Source organism: Penicillium cataractarum, assembly GCF_028827025.1.
Source record: "Penicillium cataractarum strain IBT 29864 chromosome Unknown utg000001l, whole genome shotgun sequence".
Taxonomy (NCBI): domain Eukaryota; kingdom Fungi; phylum Ascomycota; class Eurotiomycetes; order Eurotiales; family Aspergillaceae; genus Penicillium; species Penicillium cataractarum.
The window spans coordinates 896,389-915,935 of record NW_026622737.1 but is presented as its reverse complement, the minus strand read 5'-3'; the positions used below and the strand labels follow the sequence as shown (position 1 = coordinate 915,935).

General features: G+C 46.9%; 6 protein-coding genes across 6 annotated transcripts; 3 read left to right on the top strand and 3 right to left on the bottom strand.

Annotated features, from left to right (window-relative positions):
* Positions 1-104: 104 nt before the first annotated feature.
* On the bottom strand, positions 105-980 carry N7496_000329 (uncharacterized protein; the record flags this gene model as incomplete). Its single annotated transcript, XM_056693260.1, has 2 exons — positions 105-630; positions 760-980. 2 exons carry the CDS (start codon positions 978-980, stop codon positions 105-107), a joined length of 747 nt encoding a protein of 248 aa, XP_056559989.1.
* A 596-nt stretch (positions 981-1,576) lies between these two features.
* On the bottom strand, positions 1,577-2,644 carry N7496_000328 (uncharacterized protein; the record flags this gene model as incomplete). Its single annotated transcript, XM_056693259.1, has 10 exons — positions 1,577-1,592; positions 1,647-1,662; positions 1,722-1,780; positions 1,844-1,859; positions 1,927-1,985; positions 2,047-2,062; positions 2,130-2,188; positions 2,252-2,392; positions 2,452-2,467; positions 2,539-2,644. 10 exons carry the CDS (start codon positions 2,642-2,644, stop codon positions 1,577-1,579), a joined length of 504 nt encoding a protein of 167 aa, XP_056559988.1.
* An 828-nt stretch (positions 2,645-3,472) lies between these two features.
* N7496_000327 (oxidase ustYa family protein) lies at positions 3,473-4,577 on the top strand (the record flags this gene model as incomplete). The annotated part of the gene is made up of 5 exons (XM_056693258.1): positions 3,473-3,716; positions 3,788-3,916; positions 3,969-4,187; positions 4,270-4,478; positions 4,518-4,577. The coding sequence occupies 5 exons, from the start codon at positions 3,473-3,475 to the stop codon at positions 4,575-4,577; spliced, it is 861 nt and encodes a 286-aa protein (XP_056559987.1).
* A 1,062-nt stretch (positions 4,578-5,639) lies between these two features.
* On the top strand, positions 5,640-6,745 carry N7496_000326 (uncharacterized protein; the record flags this gene model as incomplete). Its single annotated transcript, XM_056693257.1, has 5 exons — positions 5,640-5,844; positions 5,912-6,073; positions 6,130-6,214; positions 6,293-6,323; positions 6,554-6,745. The coding sequence occupies 5 exons, from the start codon at positions 5,640-5,642 to the stop codon at positions 6,743-6,745; spliced, it is 675 nt and encodes a 224-aa protein (XP_056559986.1).
* A 1,210-nt stretch (positions 6,746-7,955) lies between these two features.
* Positions 7,956-9,193, top strand: N7496_000325 (uncharacterized protein; the record flags this gene model as incomplete). Its single annotated transcript, XM_056693256.1, has 4 exons — positions 7,956-8,028; positions 8,118-8,460; positions 8,520-8,592; positions 8,852-9,193. The coding sequence occupies 4 exons, from the start codon at positions 7,956-7,958 to the stop codon at positions 9,191-9,193; spliced, it is 831 nt and encodes a 276-aa protein (XP_056559985.1).
* Positions 9,194-14,248: 5,055 nt separating this feature from the next.
* N7496_000324 (uncharacterized protein) lies at positions 14,249-16,115 on the bottom strand (the record flags this gene model as incomplete). Its single annotated transcript, XM_056693255.1, has 5 exons — positions 14,249-14,390; positions 14,455-15,634; positions 15,675-15,821; positions 15,879-15,948; positions 16,005-16,115. 5 exons carry the CDS (start codon positions 16,113-16,115, stop codon positions 14,249-14,251), a joined length of 1,650 nt encoding a protein of 549 aa, XP_056559984.1.
* Between the last annotated feature and the right edge of the window lie 3,432 nt (positions 16,116-19,547).

Genomic DNA, 19,547 nt, shown 5'->3' with positions numbered 1-19,547 from the left:
GATACCCCCCCCCATTTCCGATTTTAAGGCAACCTTACGCATGCTGAAATTTGAAAGATAATAACCCGTCTTCTTGAAATCCAAAAGACACAGTACCTCTAGTTCTATAGCTCACACTTCAATGGCCAAATATTCATCCCACTTTTAGTTCCGGTATGCACCGGTAGACCTCCATGTATAACACGCTCGTCCCCCTTCCCATTGTCTGGAAGATTGATCCAGAACAGCGCATTCCCTGGAATTGGTTTAAACATAATCCCCTCAAACGAGCCATTTTGAATGGCTTTGCCGTCATCAAGCAAGCTCGAAGCCGTGGATGTAACGCGCGGGAAATATGTTTCTCCTCCGGTGCAGTCGGCTTCCAAGAATACAAAGATACTGGCAACACGATTGCACAGTCGGCCGTCTTTATACCGCATTGACTCTTGAAACCAGTCATAATGGAGCTTATACTGCTGACCCGGTTTATACGTCACAAGTTGAGGAATACCGAAGTCGTCGGAGGGCTCCGTCAGGGATGCCATCAGAGAGAGTGCACGGCTTCCCACACACGAGACCGAATGGTCCGACGGCGGCAGGCCTGCCGACTGAGATGATCGATACGCTTCACCACTCGCTCCAGTTGATAATCTTGAAGGAGAATATTGGGTTTTCCTGGGGATTGTAGCTGTCGTTAGCTATCAATTGCGTTCGAATTGCGTTCGACAATATCGCACAACCACTGCATTGGATACAGAGAGAACGAGAATTGGGACTAACCCAATGTCAAGTAATTGTGACGCTTCTGCCTCACTGATGAAGTTATCGATATAGACTAGCAAAGGGTCTTCCGACACAATCTGAGTCTTATAGCTTGGGATTTTGCAGACTGCCTCTTTGGACCACCAGAGTGCCACATCACCTATGTTGCTGGAGTAAAGGTAAAACCCGTAACTGCAGCATATTGCGACGAGTATGCCAACGATGTTGCCAATGAACATTATTCGATTAGAGTCCAGTGGTACTCAATGGGGGCTTTGGTGGGCGATCTCTAAACTTTGGGATTTTGAAGCTCAGCTATGCGGGGGAGCTGGTATATGTACACCCTGGGCTGTATGTATGACGCTTACCATTTATTACAGGGGCGAGGGGTACAATACAAGGGGTTCCCCACTGGACCTGAAAAGTCGGGTAAGATGACACGACAGAACCTCGGTAGATCTTGTAGAGGCAATGCCGACAGAGTCTCTCCATTGTGATATGGTTAAATACGCCCGGATTTGGCTTGGTTTAGCAAATTGAGTGTCCGTCGAGGCCTCGGTACCCGCAGGTTTTACCACGCAGGAGGTGGGCTACTGCCAACATAGTTCAGAGTCGGGCCGAGTGCAAATACCTGGAGGCAGAGTGGATTAATTAGGTTGTTTAGACAGCTACAATTGGTACTTTTGAATCCTTTTGGGCTTGCTACGGATACTCAGGACCAAATAAGGAAGCTGCTCATATTGCTATCCTACCTGTTACTGCAACCTCCCATGAAATAGTCCCACATGACTAGGTCACTCGATATCCTCGTTTCCTTGGCCTTCTTGGGATCCGTCTACTCTTCCTCGGCCCTACCCTCTGTCAGACCCTCCACATAGGACGGGGAGAATTGGCATTGTACTTACAAGAACCCAAAGTCATCTGGAATATGTGTTAGCACAAGCATAAACTGGTTCAATTGGGCACCCAAGAATACATACAGGGATAAGACTCAATATCAACGTTTCTCTTCTCCGAGGCGTCGCGCTTCTCTTCGCTCCTAGAATCATTTGTTAGACCCGTGTCGTCGGGGAATCCTCGAGTCTGGATATATCGTGCTCACAAGAAGCCGAAATCATCTGTAATTCCCGGATAATTCAGCATTGAAAAACTTCATAAACTTGAGCATTAGATTATAAATCTTACAGGGGTAGGACTCAATGTCAACGTTCCTCTTCTCCGGTACCTCACGCTTCTCTTCGCTCCTGAATTATTTGTTAGAATCTTTTCACTTGCGCAGTCTCATTTATAGGGTTGCACGCATACAAGAAGCCAAAGTCATCTGTATTTCCCAGAGAGGTCAGTATGGAGAGATTGGATGAACTTGAGCAATAGATCGTATATCTTACAAGGATAGGACTCGATATCAACGTTCCTCTTCTCCGATGCCTCGCGTTTCTCTTCGCTCCTAGGATCATTTGTTAGAATCTTGTCGCTCGCAAATTCGCAGATTTGGGGTTATCGCGCGTACAAAAAGCCGAAGTCATCTGTGTTTCCCAAAGAAGTCAGTATGGAGACATATGACGAAAAGAGCAGAATATTGTGAATCATACAGGGGTAAGATTCAATATCAACGGCACGCTTCTCCTCGGCTGGCGCCCTCTTCTCCTCCCTGAGATCCCGATCCCGTCAGTAACATATCAGCTGGTTCACCGGAAGTGATAGACTTACAGGAATCCAAAGTCATCTATGCACAGTATTAGCTCACCGTCAAATATTCTTCAAACTGAATGCAGTGGACTCAGGTTCTCAACTCACAAGGATAGCTCTCGATGTCAACATTAGCGTCTCGCTTGGCGGGAGTAGGGGTCGCTAGGCTGGCAGAGGCCATGGCCAGGATAGCGATACACTGGGCGATCTTCATGTCGAATTTGGACGGAATGGTCTATTGTCTCGTCAAGTTTGTATAGTAAGGTTCATATAGAAGATCTATGCCGGCAGGCCAAGGCAAAAGGGCAAGGGATTATCTTTATATGATAGATACCTACCGTAATTACCACTGGTATCCTCTCAATACTTCAAAATCCGTAATCTTCGCCTTTCCAGAACGAAACAATGCTGATGAAATTTCCAGACAGAACGTATGTATAACAGGGTACACAAAACTTTTGCCAATTGCGATTCGTCCAGTTTGTGAGTCTATATTGTACAGGATGTTTTAGGCGTCCAGGGTGCGCACTAAGTTCAATTTGGCTAGTGTGCAGCATCCAAGGTTAATAGTTTGGGGTGGGCCGATGTCACCTCACTACTATCACCTGAGCTTAGCAACTAGTCTATCTTCTCGCCTATTATTCATGTAGTACAACATACGCTATCGCTAGCACTTAAAAAAACAATCGTCAAACTTAGCACTGCATACCGAGGCTTCAAGTCTTATCTATATACTGGATTTTATTTCCGGGTCCACTCAAGTGACTGTAAGCATAAAAACGCTCGGTGTTAGAAAGACCCTTGCCACGTAATTTGGCCCCCGCCGCTTCAGCATAACCCCCATTTTCCTGATTTGTTTTAGCTGTCACTGATACGACTACTGACCATCACAATTTGTAAATTAAAGCCGATGATTGCCGATGATTTCTCATATGATGAATACCTATGCCAGCCCCAGGAGTTTCCTGCGATTGTGAAGCCTCTCAGGACTCTAATGAACCATTACCCAGCTGGTTGTACGCACTGAGCAGTTTATCCCCCAATGGCTGCTTCCAAGTATCGGAAAATCTCCGATGAAGCCTCTGACATCGACTCTCCAGCACTCGAAGCAGGAGAGACTGAAGAGCCCTTCTCCCAGGTTATACCTGCAGGCACATCCCTCAGAAGACTCCCCAGCTGGGCATATGTAATCATTAGTCTAGCTTTGATTATTCTAGGCTTTGTTGCTGGACAATTCATCGACCTAAACCTCGACAGAAAATGCCTTGTTCGCCATTCTTATTATTGTGGGTAGCATTTCCCTATACCCAGACCTGAACTGCGTTCTGAGAGCAAAGGAAACTAACAGTAATTACAGCCCCTGCACTGGATAGAATTGATGCTGGATACAAGCTCGTTCGGTTCAACAGTACCGTTGGTAATCCTACGCCATTCGGTGGGACTCCACGACCCGAGGTCGACGATGCCTGGGCAGCTGTGGACCAAGGTAGCTATGCGCGAAACTATGTTACCATGTTACTTATCTGACCTTCGCTTAGTTCGGGTGCGGGGTATATCTCATGATGAATTGATACACATTGGTGGCTCAGTGGATGATGTGAGATTGCCTGACGATCTAGGAGGTGGATACATGGCATCGGACATGTACACTCACGAGCTCCATTGCCTCAACTTCCTCAGAAAGGCAACGTATCCCGAGTACTACAACCAGTCACACGGATTCACAGATCTGCCGCATGTGGTGCGCCTGCATTTGGGTATGACAAATTTATCTTATCCTGATTTTAGTCTGATTGTCTTTCAGTATAGTCGCATCTGCTAACTTTCCTCACTTAATAGACCACTGCATTGAACTATTGCGGCAATTTGTTGTTTGCCAGGGTGATGTTGGGCTCTACACATTCCAGTGGCTGGAGCACTATCCGACGCCTTACCCCAAATTCAGTACATGGCATCAATGTCGCAATTCTGACTCGATCGAAGCCTGGATCACGCAAGGGGCTGTTCAAACACCTTCTAACTATACTTGGCCACGCGTTCCGGGATCGGTAATATTTCCTCAGCCCGACTCTGATTGACAGTTGCAGAAGGGAGGAGCTTTTGGCAACGGCGGTCTGCATCAGTATGAGTGCGGGGTTATTCAATGAAAACAATCGTTGGTTAGACATATTGACTGGAATACGTGATAACGTTTAAGATATTGTACAACGTCTTTATCCCTTTAGTGCTTATGGTGGCAACCTGCTGAAATTTTTTTGTCATAAAAATCTCCAATGGCGCACCAGAGCCAGAGCTCGACACCACTCAGCGCTGGGTCTGCACCTCAGGAGGATTCAGTGGCTTGCGGGTGATGAGCCGCTGCACCCAAGACATTAAGACTGATTTCAACTATTGGAAATGCAAACATAACTGAATTGTATTGATTAACGATTAAACGACTGTCTTCTTAGCTTATAATGCCACATACGCTTGAGCACGCCGGTATAACGTTAAAACTTGTGATTTATTGAAGCCGAGGCTCTAGTATGTCCCATTACGTGCACAAGCCAATCGCTACTAAAGTACTAGAGTATCCGTCCCAAGAGATAAGCCCTTGCTGCAAATCTGCTAGACCCGCTTCCTGACGAAAGAGCTCCACGCGGGGTCAGGAGTGCGATGTTACATCGACTAATGCATGTACTCTTTTTGGGCCTTTTAGCTTCAAGGCAAGCAACGGGTTCACAGTGGGGGCGGAATCCCGCTGGCGCTGGGAAAAAAGCAAAGAGATAAGCTACAGCCACCATTACAGTATGCCGCCGTACCATACGCAATGGCGTATTCCTAGACTTAAACCATACACTGTGAAGAAATCTGGACGGAATGGAGACAATTAAACAGAACCGTATCCGTGTGGCAATGAGCACACGATGTGGATATAGTCCGCGTACTGTAACTGATACACGAGGACAGCCCAGTGAGTATACACGACATCTTACCTTGTAAAAAATCAATTTTGCTCATCAGAAGCCAGATAGCGTCCAGTTTCACTGCTCGAATGACCTAGATTACCTTACATAAACCTGAGATTTATCCCCCGCAATTAGTCTACTGCAGTTTAACACTTACACCTAAGATGACTTTCTAACATTTCAACAAGCCAACACTCGTGGGACCTACCCAGCAAAACCACGACTCTGTTCAAATTTCTTACCCTCAAGGCCTTTCGCACAATGGAGGATGCAGAAGAGGGTAAACCCTTTCTCCCCAACGAGTACACCACGCCCGAGGTTGTGCCGGACGCGCGAAGCCTAAAGCGCCAACTACTTGATTGGGTCTGGGTTATCTCCACCGTGATATTTGCATCACTTTCTTTTTTCCTCTACATCCGATCCACCAGAATCGCGACATATGAGCATGGATTCTCAACAGACTTAGGTATGACCGCCGCCGGTGACTCTAGAGCTTTTTCGCATCGGACAGAAGCTAACCTGAAAGCCACCAGATGCGCTGAAATCACAAATTCAACTGCACCAGGTACAATTTACCGGTGGATTAGAGCTCAACGAAACAGGCAAGCTGCACCGCATCATAGCCACGGGACAGCCACAGTATGTCGGGCCTCCGACGCCTGAGATCGACGCAGCGTGGGACGAGCTGATGCTGGGTAAGACACTGCTTTCGGGGTATCGTCCTGCATGAATATACTGATAATCTTCACAGCCCTCGACCTCGATCTTCCCGTGAAAGAGTCGGAAGATGTGAGATGGACAATGAAAGGCGAAGAAAATGATAAATACAGAGTCAGGTTAGTGGCGCTGGTCAATGTTTTCCAAAACTAGAGGACTTGTGCTTATGTTTTTTTTTTTTTTTTTTTTTTTTACAGCCTTGATCTGTACCATTCATTGCACTGTCTGGTATGTATCAATTTCCCAAGATCATGTTGCAGCAAACTTATTCAATAAACAGAATGCGATTCGCCGGGCTCTAGACTCAGATTACTATGAGCCAGGAGTGGAGCATCCATATTTCTTTCGGTTACATATTGGTAGAGCCCCCCTATGATTACCCCAGCTCATGTAGCTGAGTGCTGATATTGACTGTCGGATTAGATCATTGTATCGACTATCTTCGCCAAGGTATCCAGTGCTCGGCCGACTTGACCCCACTTGGTTATGAGTGGAATGAGGAATATCAGGTTCCATTCCCCTTGTTCAAAGAGAAACATACCTGCCGGAACTTCGAAAAGATAAAATCTTGGGCAATGGAAAGGATTCCACCGGAGAGAAAGGCGCACAGTCACAGTCATAGTCATCCAACCGCACAACGGCAGGACTAGATATCAAGACAAAACTGTGTCTGGAGGATATACTGATTGCGACATAATGCTAAGAGAGCGGGAGCGGCCACAACGTGAAAGTCAGCGAAGCCGGCCAAGATCCAGTACATGTTATAATGTTCAAAAGTCTCAGTCCGTCATTGAAAGGGACGGCAAACGGACTGCCGAATAAACTCTAAGAGAGTGTCTGTCCAAATTGAGGCTGCTCGAAAGGAGGGCTTCGGGAGGACGGACAAATTTTGGTATACGATGCTTCAACGAAGAGCCGACCGACAAATCTTGCGCATTGTGAACACACTATAATCAGAAATCCAGATAATATGTACATGAACATCTACCTAAATGATCCAATTATCCCCTAGTACCCAAACTTATGGTTCTCGTAGTGTTTGTATTTTCTACATACCTCACTGGGCTTCTCTTCGCTGATAGAGCCAGACTAGTTGACGGGACGCCACTTAAGAACAAAGAGAAAAAATCATCGAGATTGTCTACCAAGATCAATTACTGCAGTGTGTTCCATAGATGAATCCTCTCCTTACTATATCTTTTATCACGGTCGAATAGCGGGATCCTTTGAGGGAATACTAGTGTAGTATGATGAACCTCTTAAATCCCCTCGTTATCTATATACCCCTTGTAATATACCTATTAATAATAAATCATGCGTGCTTCCCGTACTAGGATTGATGATGAGGCTCATCTACTCGTGCTAGGACTACGAAGAACTATGCACGGTGGTCTAAACTACTATACCGGTACGGTAGTCTGCTTAAGAGCAGCGGTGCAATCTTTCTGAACCCAAAACTGGAGCTTTTGTACTACTGCATCTTTTCTGAAGTTCGGATACTAAACAAGTATAGCAGTCCTCAGACGATACTACGCCTTTCCACTGCGGAAGAGCACTTGAGTCAGATGACGTCACTGAATCGGGTGCCCAGGGGTCAAGGTTGATACGGGACCGTGGATCATTAGATTCCTAGGTGTACCACCACCTACTTTGCCGAATTTGGCAGCATGGATGTTCGAATTAGGATTGGTATACTATTCTGACGTAGAATCTGGATGAAATTTCCTCTTCAAGGGGCCACCAATTCTTTTACTACCGTTCTCACGTCGATTGGGGGTTTTCTACTTACCCAACAGCCTCGTTACCTATTCTTCGTGTCCTTCCAGTACACTCTGATACAACATAACCCTTATCGTCAACATGGACACCGATTTATATGACCTGGGTCATTTCTTATACATTGCCACTGGTCAGGGGCGTCCTGAGATTGTCGGTTATGAGATGTGGGATATTCTCTACCCCTACGTCCTGTTACTTCGGACCCGGAATCGTTGGATTTCTCATCACCTGACTACAATCCAGTCATCTCTGATGAGGAACTATCAGACCTTCGGATCCAGTTTCATCATCTAGATATCGAGACTGGCGACGTTTCACCCTCACCTATTCCTTGCTTCCTTCCAAAGACTGATCTTCCCGAGGTTTTGGATGAAGATGATTTCTACCCGGATATTTTTTCAGGTGCTGAGGAGGCAATAGTCAGCTTGAAAGTATGTGGCTGGAGCAGGAATATCAGTGGTGTTGATATTTTCCCGCACTGCTTGGAGCTCGATTTGCAGAACTTTTCGTTCGAGAAAAACTACGACCTCGTCTCTCAATTTAGGGGTCGCGACGAGATAAATATCTACGGCTGGATTGAAGATCAGTAAGTTTTTACCTTTGTCCGCAGACAGGCGAAAGTCTCCTGACTTCAGCCTTCTTTAGTGAGAACTATGAAAGGGCGTGGAATGCTGGCGACGACTCTTATATATGGGAAAGGTTCGAAGCTTTGAGAATGGTACCCTCTGGCCTACGGACTCTACGCCGAAACAGACTTGGTATGCACCAGACAAGCAGACTTATAGGTGGGCTATAGCTAGTGTCCGTACATGTGGCGATGATTCGCGCTCCTCAAGAGATGAAGTCGCAGCCCTTTCATGTATTATGTTGGATTGTATGTGGCAAGCGAACCTATCAATCCACGAGGAACGACCACGTCGAGATGATATGTTTTTGGTAAGCCAGCTACTTATTCATGAAAATCTATGGTGCCTTAGCGCTCATACCTGATGCAGACAATGATTATCACGCTCGATTGCTACGGGCACTCGGGGGTCCTAGCTGGATATTCTGATGGGCAACTCCATGTTCAGTTCAGCCGCATGGTGGATTTCAATGAATATGCCGTAGAACCGCCCGAGGGCACGCCATACATTGATGTTGTCGACAGAAGCAAGCTTTATGACATGCTAAATATCCTTGCGAAATGGTCATGGCCCATTCCCGTGGCAACCACGAAGGAATACGCCGCGGTGATCTTGGATCTTCCAACAGATGATCACCCTGACACAGATTTCGCTAATGATGATTGGCTACTTGTTCAAGATATGTCTGATTAAGGGGAAGGTGATGTCCCCTCGGTGACGGGAATGGATCAGTAGCAGAAGACGATGAAAAGGAGGACATTTGATGGCGCGGATCATCTTTGTCAGGTCCATAGCATTCACCTAGCTAGTTTAATACTACATCTCTAAATCTCAAGGTTATCCTCATCTCTGTTATCAGAATAGAATCATGTACCCGCTGATAGGTAGTGATTTCTTGGGTATTACCTATGGATCTGATGCGCGTAGCACTGTCAAATGATACCCATTAATGACGATATCGGCTGACCTAGTCCTTTCTAGCCGCGCCCAGGTACCTAATGCCAGACAAGCCTGAAGCTTGTTCGCGCAGAGTGGGGGGAATACCCTACGGGTAGATTTAAGTAGTATCGAACCTTCACTTACGGGGTTATAGTCCGTGGGAGCCGGACTCACTGTCCTAACCGCATTCCACCCCCTCCAAAAATCCCGCGAATTCTCCCTGAAAGCTCTCGTCCTGTTCTTTGGCAATTTCGCGCCCGCGAGTTATCACGGTATGCAATATGTGCTGAAACCATATATGGTCAACGCGTAAGCCAGAGAGAGTTACACCTCGTTGCTTACCCGTCGTAGCACTATGGACCTCTAACAACCTGACGTAGCTCCTGCCTATGGCAGCCTGGAAAAATTTTTGTGGCCTCTTACCACCGGCGCTTTTTTTTGGATCAGGTACAGTGGAGGCCACTGTGGACGATAGATCATGATGTGCTTTAAATAGCTAAAGGTAGGTAGACATAGGGTATTAAAACTTATCCCCGTCGGGTTCCATCGGTTTATAGCTCTACCACTAGAAGTTAAAATATTAAGGAATCAGTGGAGCTATACCCGACGAATAGAATATAGAGTACTAAAATAAGGAAACTCTTCTCTTTATGGAACGGAGAACGAGAATCTACTAAACTAGTCGAGCAATATACGTCGCGGTTGCAGGCAGAGTGGACATGGATTCCGGGAATAATCGAAGAATAAGAGGCCGTGAACGATTTCGAGAAAGAGGAAAACAGCCCAGTCAGTGCAATGAGAACGGGAGTTCTGCACAATTGTTAGGCTGTGAATGACCGTGGCGGGGTCTCTAGTGAATCTGCTACATTATTTCTTTGGTCAGGTGCACGGATCTTTTTCTCGTATGATGGGTATACTGCCGTAAGACAGACTGAGATCCCCCCGACGCCTCGGGCAGAAAGAAACGTTTACCGTCCTACTTTCTGATGTAGACAAACCGGATGGGTATTCTCTGCCACCGCGGAGATTACGGATCAACTGCTTGGCCTTTATCAACAGCGAATTTACGGGCTCTACCCATTTATTGATTGGCACTCTGTTCAGAATGCCTATCAGCGACTTCAAACATCCGACGCTGGGATCTCAGAATCCACAATGGATATTGGGTTAGGTGGTGTCAATTACTCCCCACGAGTGTTGTACTTAGCGCTAAACATCATGTTCGCGCTTGAATTACACTTCAATGATGCACTTGGCAGGCGACCGATATCAAGACCTTCTTTTGGCAGTTTTAGCTAATTACCCCGCGTGGATACCACCGAGACACCGAGTCTGGCCTTAGTACAGACCCTCCTCCTCAGGGCATGGTACTTAAAGAGCACCAATATGCCTAACCAATGCGGGAACATTATGGGGTTAGCTTGTCGGATTGCCCAAAACTTGACCTACACATTTCTATTGACAAATAAGATGGGATCGAGCCTTGAAATAGAAACCAGACGACGAGTCTGGCACCAATGTGTGCTTCTAGATACGCGAGTGCTACTTCTGCTTGCGTGAGCAACAGTTGCTGATCGATTTGGGGTGTTAGAAGTCTAAGCATGACTCTCAGTCGTCACACAGGCACATCGTTCCTGTGCCGCTCGAAGTGGATGACGAGGACCTCTCTATACGAGGACAAACCATTTCCAGATCATCGAACACGACTGCATCTACCTCGTCCTTCGTACACACGTTAAAGCTAAATGGAATCCTCAACGAGCTCCTCGCGGAAATATATGTACATTTCGGGATCTATCAAGACAACAAATACGAAAAAGATAGAGATCAGGCCTATGAGATCATCCAAATGATTGCCCATTTGGACTCGAAACTGAAAAAACTTGAGGACAATTTACCGGGGCTTTTTCGATGGTTCACGGCGTCTTCCAACATTTTCAGACCAAGAACAATGCACCAACTACAGCAAAATGCACTTGGAGAGCGTTTCGTGCATTTTTCTTTGTCGGCGTCAATGTGGTATTGATCAAGTTAGTTTTCTGCTGATTCGGGTCCTCCTTTATCGACCGATGTTCCTTCGACTTTGCAATAGTAAGCGCCCGGAGGTACACCCCGACCAGCCTGTAGCCGGAGCTCTGAAGTCCACGGGTTCGAGAAGCAATGCGCTGCAGCTTGTATTTACACTGCGACCTATCTTCTCTCCCTCTTCAGCGCAACTATGGAAGAGTTAGGCATAGGCGCCGGTGCCTGGTCTGGCGCGGACGATAAACGCTAGTTGCTCAAAAGCCATAATTAGCCAGTTTATCGACCGCTTCCAAAGCCACCTTTGTCCTGATGCCTTCTTCTTTAGGCCAGGGTGACGCTATGACTATAGTACCGATTTAACTATCCCCTTCCTTGTCTTTTATCTTGTCTTTTATCTTGTCTTTTATCTTGTCTTCTCTCTTCTCTTTTCTCTTCTGTCGGTCTTGTGAATTCTGCCGGACTTTCTGCCTTAGTTACTAAATTAGTTTTGAGTAACTAACTAACTAGTTAGTTAATTAGTTAGCGCTTATCGTCTACCTCACTGATCTCACCGCCCGTTAGGTACTTGAGCTTTCTGCCGGTCACCAGGAACCTTCTTCTATATTCAACCTAATACCAGAGAATAGTTCGATTCGGGAATTGAAAAAGTTGTTGCCAGTATTGACATCCACTAATGCCAGCTATAAACTCACCTAATACACTCACGTTCTATGTGTCGCCTACTGGAGAGCGTATTGGTATGTGTTCACGTGATTAGATTGGTCCGCGCCTTCATCGCATGGCCCCTTGCGTGAATGACATGGTCATCTTTTCCAACGATCACACCTAGGTACTATGTCACGCTGGTTGAACATATCTAGGAATTCTACCCACTTTTCTATCTCACCGACCTCGTCTCGGTATCTTGTTTCTTTTTTCGGAACCCCTTGGCATGGTGTTCCACGTGGATATGCATGCTTCTAGTGTATGACTTGCTTCTATGTGACTAGATTGAGTTTTTAATACCATCTTTTCTTAAATATTTCTCTGTTCGGTAAATCTCCGAAATCGTCATGAGGCCAAGCAAAATAAAGCTTCTGCTACAACCAGGTGTATTTTCCAACAACATCTGACTCTCTTGTAATTATAGCATTGCTCCCCAATTCAAACAATTGTCGGATCGATCACGGGATCATGTCTCAGCAGCGCGTAGTCTACAGTAGCGGTAAATTAGACCCGGAGACGACCATGGATTGTTCTTCCTCGTTGCAATTGAGCTTCAAAACTCTAAACCAGAAGTTATGAGGAAGCTACAGACGTAGTGCCGACGTACATAGTCCAGATGCGGTAGGCACGAACGTACTAGGTAAACAGGATGGGGGTTTCCTACAGAGCCGTCTCACTTCTTCCTCTCAAGAACATCTTCAAAATGGCGCTGAACATCATTTCAGTGACCACGATCATCACCATTGTCGTGTCGGCCCATACTTTTGCTCGCGCACCGTCGGCTACCCCCCTTCGCCTGCATGCCCCCAAAATCCCCCTCTGAATAAAACCGGACTGCCCGACAGTTTTTGGCAAGCCATTTCTGGGTTTTTGGGAGGCTCTTTTGTCCTGTTGGGCACCATGTAAGCCTGGAGAAAATGGTGCGAAGTCAAGAGTCGGCAAATTAGGAGTGCGGATCGGGCCAATGCGAGGAAATATGCCTAGTAAGTTCAAAATCACAATGCCTCTTATGAGAACTCTCATGAGAACGTCCTGAATACGCTTCTGGGGTTCAATTTACATTGGCTGACATCCCACGCTATAGCCTTGCTCAACAACTAGCTACGTGTGTTACTCTCGCCCCGGAGAACTATGACCTCCGCGACATTGAAAACTATTGGTAGAGGCGAAATTTAATGGTGATTATTCAATGGATTGAAATATATCATATAAGACCCTTTCGCATGAGACCCTTTTTCATGAGGGGGATTCGAGGTCTTATTCTTGCGATGGCGAAGGGCGGTGGGTATAGAGAGATGGCCAGAGAGAGATGGCCAGGGGTAAGTAGAACATGCTACATCCTATATCTATGTATAGTGAAAGTTGAAAACTTTGCAATGAGAGATATGCGTTAATCTCCTGTGTTTCTAAAGATCTTTCGGGACGTCTTTTCAAACCTCCTTTTAGAGAGCTATTACAATAGCTCTCTATTTATCTTTTAAAGTATATTTAATAAGATGATTTAGACCGTTAGCCGGGGTCGTTAATCTTATGAAACTTCACCATGTAACTACCTATGTAACATAAGCGCTGCTCGCGAATGCCCCTAGTATCGCTGTACTATTTTGTACTCGTAAGGTGCGCTCTAATTAGGCTTAGCATTGTAGTGTCGGGAAGGTCTCTTGTAGTGCCATGAGCATGATCCTTAATCTGTATACTAGCCTAAATCTAGTGAGAAATTCTTTATGTTTAATGGCATTTATCTCAAAAATAGCAACAAACATCTTGTTCTCAGACCTCTCCCGACCGTTCAGCAAGGGCCCCCAAGCAGGAGAGAGCATGACAGCTCGAGTAGATCCCGTCCCAAAACGGGAGCCAGCAGATTAGATTACGCACCACCGAAATTGAGTCTACAGTAAGCCTAGATATAGTAACTTAAGGTATCAAAGAATCACCATTGTATTATGTCCACCGTACAGTAGATAGTTGTGCGTTGGAGATTAAGAGATGATTTTCTGATCCAAAATATACCCAATATACCCCATACATCACAATCACACCCAACCTCCGCCATAGCTAAAACACCTGCACCCCGCCCGTCTACTCGTGCTCGACAATCTTCTCCGTGACGGTACCGTCGGCCTGCTGGACGATGCGGTCGACATGCTGCGAGGCCTTGACGGGGTGGGGCTGTTTGTACACCCACTCGAGCTCCTCGAGAGTACGGCCCTGTGCTTCGACACTGAAGAGAGAAGTTAGCAGATATCCTGATTATGACCATGAAGCAACCAAGATAAAAGACATACCAGAAGAAGTACCACAGCACGGCTTCAACGCAATCCCAGCCAACAAAGACCCAAATGTAGTTGAGGCCAATGGTCGAGTTGGCAATAGGGGTACAGAAGGTGTTGATGAAGCCCAGGCAGCCGGTCAGGAAGCCGTAGAAAGCCAGACCCTTGGCGCGACGCTTGGTGTCGAGCGCCTCGACAGGCACCACACCCTGTAGCGGGGTGTAGGAGAACGAGTTCACGACGTTGAAGAGGAAGTAGAAGGCCAGGGCAGCGTTGGCGGCCGACTTGTTGTTCTCGTCCTGACCGAAGACGTGGTTGCAAGCGCCGTTGATTGCCAGGACCAACGCGCACGTGAATGTACCGTAGACCAGGACTTTACGACGCGGCATCCGATCGGTCAGAGTTACGGCTGTACCTGCACCAATAGCCGACAGGACGGAGTTGAGAACGTTGTAGCCGAGCTGCTGAGCGGTGGACTTGATACCCAGCTCGTCAAAGATCTCTGCGTTGAAGTATCCCAGTCCGTTACCGGAGAACTGGCCAAAGACACCCATCATGAGCACCTGGGAGGAGCGCCAGCGACCCTCGTGCGTGTCGAACAAGCAGCGGAAATCCCACCATGCAATCTCCTTGTCTTGCTCCTCCTGTCGAATGCTCTCCTGGATTTCCTCAATCTCCAGCTGCACCAGGCGGGAGCTCGTGTTTCCGTTGCCGTGATACTTGACGAGGAAGGCGATAGCCTCTTCCTGGCGGCCGTGCGCGAACAGCCATCGAGGGGACTCGGGGATGAACCAAACGGAGGCCAGAACGATGAAGCAAGCAAAGCACTGGCAGATGAACGGAATTCGCCACGACCAGTTGTTGTTGATGTATTGGCACCCGAAGCACACCAGGGCCGCGGGGATCGAACCTCCGAACCAGCCACAGTTGTAGAACCCGGTGCATCGACCACGCCATTGCGGGGGCGCAATTTCCATCGAGTATGCGGGCGCGGAAACGGTCATGAATTGGATACCGGAGCCAAGTACCAGACGGCCGACCGTCACCTGGGCCAAGCTGAAAGAGCTTGAGGCGATGATGGATCCGAGGATAATACCGATCGAGCCGGCGACCATGCCGGCTTTACGACCCCAGCGATCGCTGACGAGGGCGGCGAAGGGAGTGGTGATAATTGAGCCACTAATCTGGGTTAGCCCTGTACATGTGGGATGGCGGAGAGGGAGAGACTTGCACACTGTAGAGCGAGGAGACGACCGAGACCTGCCAGCCAGAGTTCTGACTGTGCATGGTTTCCTTGAAGTGCGGCATCACCGTGATGGAACCGATAAGCGAGCCATCGTATCCATTGGCGCAGGCACAGCAGAAAGCAACGAAAACGCAGTCTGTCCAGATTAGCAGGGTTTTTTTTCTGGCGCGTGGTCGCTAGAGAGGCAACGTACAGTACAGGTGCATAGAAGATCGTGACCAGCGCTGAATGTTGGACTCCTGGATCGCAGCATAGAGCTCGGCCTGGTCCCAGTCAGTATGTTACCTCGTCAATCACTCGAGGCAGTTCCCCAACGTACATTGTACACCTCCTTCTGCTTTGCACCCGCATTCTCAGCCGTCTTGCCCGTTCCCTCCGCGACGACGGGGATATGGGCCACCTCGGTGACTCCAGTCTCTTCTTTGGTCATGATGAGCGTTGTTGGGCCGACTGCTGTTCCCCGACTGATGTGCCACTACTCTGTCGCATCGTCCCCAGACGGTGGGAAACGGCTCTGTTTTGTGTCTCGCGTGAGGCAATCCTTCGCGCGTTTTGCCAAGGCTCGTTTCCCATCACCTAGCCTCGACCCCGGCAAACCGGGCTTCATCGGTCTTCGTAGGGCCCAGAAAGCGGGTAAGCATCCCCATCGGAAACGGCGTGGAGTCCTCCGCAAAAGAGCGTTAGCGTTGGCGCCGAGGAACAGGCTGTGAATGGCTGGGGAGGTGTGGGGTGCGGCCTTCCCCCGCGGGGTGCCCAGAAATGCCACGGATCAGCACTTGGCGAAAAAAGAAAAAACAGTCGAACGAGAAGCCGACTCTCCAACCGAAGTCAGCCCATAGTACATACTATTATGTATTAGCGAGGGGGCCACGCGTTGACAGGGCGAATGCCCAATCCCTGGAGAGCTTGGCGTTCCCTGGTGGAGATTAATTGCCCTTCCCCGGACTCGGAATGGAAGCATGGGACCAAGCTAACTTAAGCCTTTTGGGCTCAAAGTAAGCTAACATCTGTGCACTCTGGGCATCGATGGTGAAAGTCTGCATGATCGGGCCGTGGATCCGATAGCTGAAGTCAAAGGGAGCTTCAATTTCCTCCTGTTTAGGGCTACTCCTGCGTTGCCGAGTACTTAGTATTTGCCTCTGTATACTATTAGTGAAGATCTAGCTCTTACAACTACATTTGAACAAATTATCAAAACAAGCCAAAATGGTGCATGAGCTAGTAGAATTGGGAAGAAATGTAACTACCAGAATCATCAGAATAATCAGATAAAAGTGGTTGATTGAAGAAATCTCGAAGTACACGGGTTGTCCGAGTATTCCGAGTACCGAAGTCGAGGTCTTACCCACTTTACTTTCCACAACACCCGATCGATAGATCTCTTGTCATTATCAATCGCTTCCATTTGCCAGATCCAGGGAGAAGCGACAGGGAATAGGATCGGCGACCGCTCCGTAGACCGAGTCATGTTCCCCCTCTCTTCCCCAAATCCTTCGGTAGCAAACGGTCGAGCATCGCTCCGTTCTCCCGCTCCCGTTTCGGTTAACGGTTTCTAGCGCTACATGGCCTCGTGATATCTATGAATAAGGTGGAAAATCGCCTCGTTTGCCCCTTTCCCTCTAGTTATTATTCCTCCGCCCTTTTTTCGCTGCTCTAATCTCAGATCTCTAGGCTATTCTATATTTCAATGTCAACTCAATCGCCTAATTTACAACACTTGTCCCTTTGTCCACGGCCCAAAAGAACACAAAGAAGCCCGAGATTGAGCACCAAAGCAGGATGACTGAGAACACTCGACTGTATTGCCACAAATACAATATTCGCTCATCTCATTCAAGAGGATGCAAAGGTACAACAGTGCGTTGGAAATCTCTCATCCTTCCGCTTTCAACTCTCTCGCTCTACCAGACGCCGTTTCTTTCAATTTTTTACATCAAATATCTTTAGGAACGGAATAATATACGCAGACCAATGGAGGATTGACTGAATATATCATGGATCAAGTAGACAAGTCTCGCCATCGGGGATAATATTTACTTGTACGGATATTGGCATTACGGCAAGATCGTTAAGGATTAATCCAATACATCTAATAGACGCGAATATATATCTAGGGTAATCAAAAGCGAAGGTCTTCTGAGCCCTCTCTTGTGCAAAGCAAAAGGACAAAACACAAAAACATGCAACAGCCAAAAGTATAGCTGGGCTTACCTAGCGCCCACTGTTCGGTGCTGGGCGACTCACCGCTTTATTCCGGCATGTTTCAGGCGGCATCAGGCGTACCTGAATATTCTTCGCCTAGTGAGGTGAAGCTATGCTATTAAACGTGCCTTTGTAGATTTTGATCAAGTGAGAGATTAGTAAGCGGCTGGCATAACGTAATTCCCGGTTGACCTGCGCACCCCAAAACACATAGTAAATGCGATAAATTACCACTTTACCTCTCAACAACCGTATCTATTAATCATAAGACATTGAAAGGATATAATCTAGATAGTATTTCTAACCTACTAGAGAAGTATAAGGAAATTAGTTAAAGTATTTATTGAAATATATATATTTATATCCCGTCTGTCAAAATTACGCCGTATTTTATGGTAACCAATCGAAATAATCATTTAAATTGCTTAGGACCCAAATATGTTATTTCACAGGCTAAGAAAATCATATATCCTAATATTTAAGTAAACATAAAATATGGTTGTTGAGACATGAATTTATAAATTTATCGCATTTACTATGTATTTTGGGGTGCGCAGGTCAACCGGGAATTACGTTAAGGGAGCGATGGTAGATGAATTACGAGTACGCGCTGGGAGCGTCCACTAGCGATCTCCCATCATCTAGCCTCCCCTCTCACCTCGTCCCGAGCTAGCCCAACGACCCTCATAATGAACAAGAGTAAGGATCGAGCCGCCAATAATAGCTAAAATCTCAGACTAATCTCAAGACTGATCTCAAGACTAATCTCAAGACAATATTTTTACCTGTATCGTGGATTTCGATGACTATAAAAACTTAGCAATCTTACTTACGTTCGTTCTCCCGACAACCAAGGGAGACTACCGGCGTGCACCTCGCGTCTTTGACAAATTAGTGCCTCTTAATAATGCTCCATCTTCGGGAGGCCTGGTCTTTAATTATTTCCGTCAGATTCCTCTTATTCCACCCGAATGTAGTGAATCCTCCCGGTATTTAAACCTTTAAGACGTTTATAGAGTTTACGGCACGTGGAAGGAAAGTTGAATCACGTTAAAGCCTACTGTTGTAATTGTCGACGGATTTCGGGGAAACTTCAAGGTGGGGATAGTTTTTTTATCGCGGGCACAAATTCCTCAAAGAGGTATTAATAACGATAAAAGAGGTATCATAGCTATAACTCTTCATGGAGGAAATTCTAATCTCTCTCTGGTGGATTATATAAGACATACAGCGTAGGTAAACTAAAACTACTGTCCGCTAAGATGGATAAGGACGGACTGTCACTAAATAGTCTTGTAGTACTAATAACCTAACTCTGGTATAGAGAGCTCCACGAATATCGAGGTTAGCAGGAGCTGCCTATAGATCGAACGCGTGTGTAGATTAGCGTAGTAATTCTCGCGGTATAAATGCCTTGTTCTCCTTGCAAACAATTTCACAGTAAGTGATGGAGGAAATGTTTCTGTGCTTTGGAGTCCCAACTAGATGTACTCGTCCTTTACTCGAGTTGTGGCCACATCGTTGTCGAGTCAAGACAGGGCAACGATACCATCTCGTGAATGCAACGTCAATTTAAACGTGGACTTGCAACTTGATGGGTGTCTGGCGTTTGAGGGCAAAGATAATTACTAACTACTTTTTAATCCCCTCTTTGGTGTGA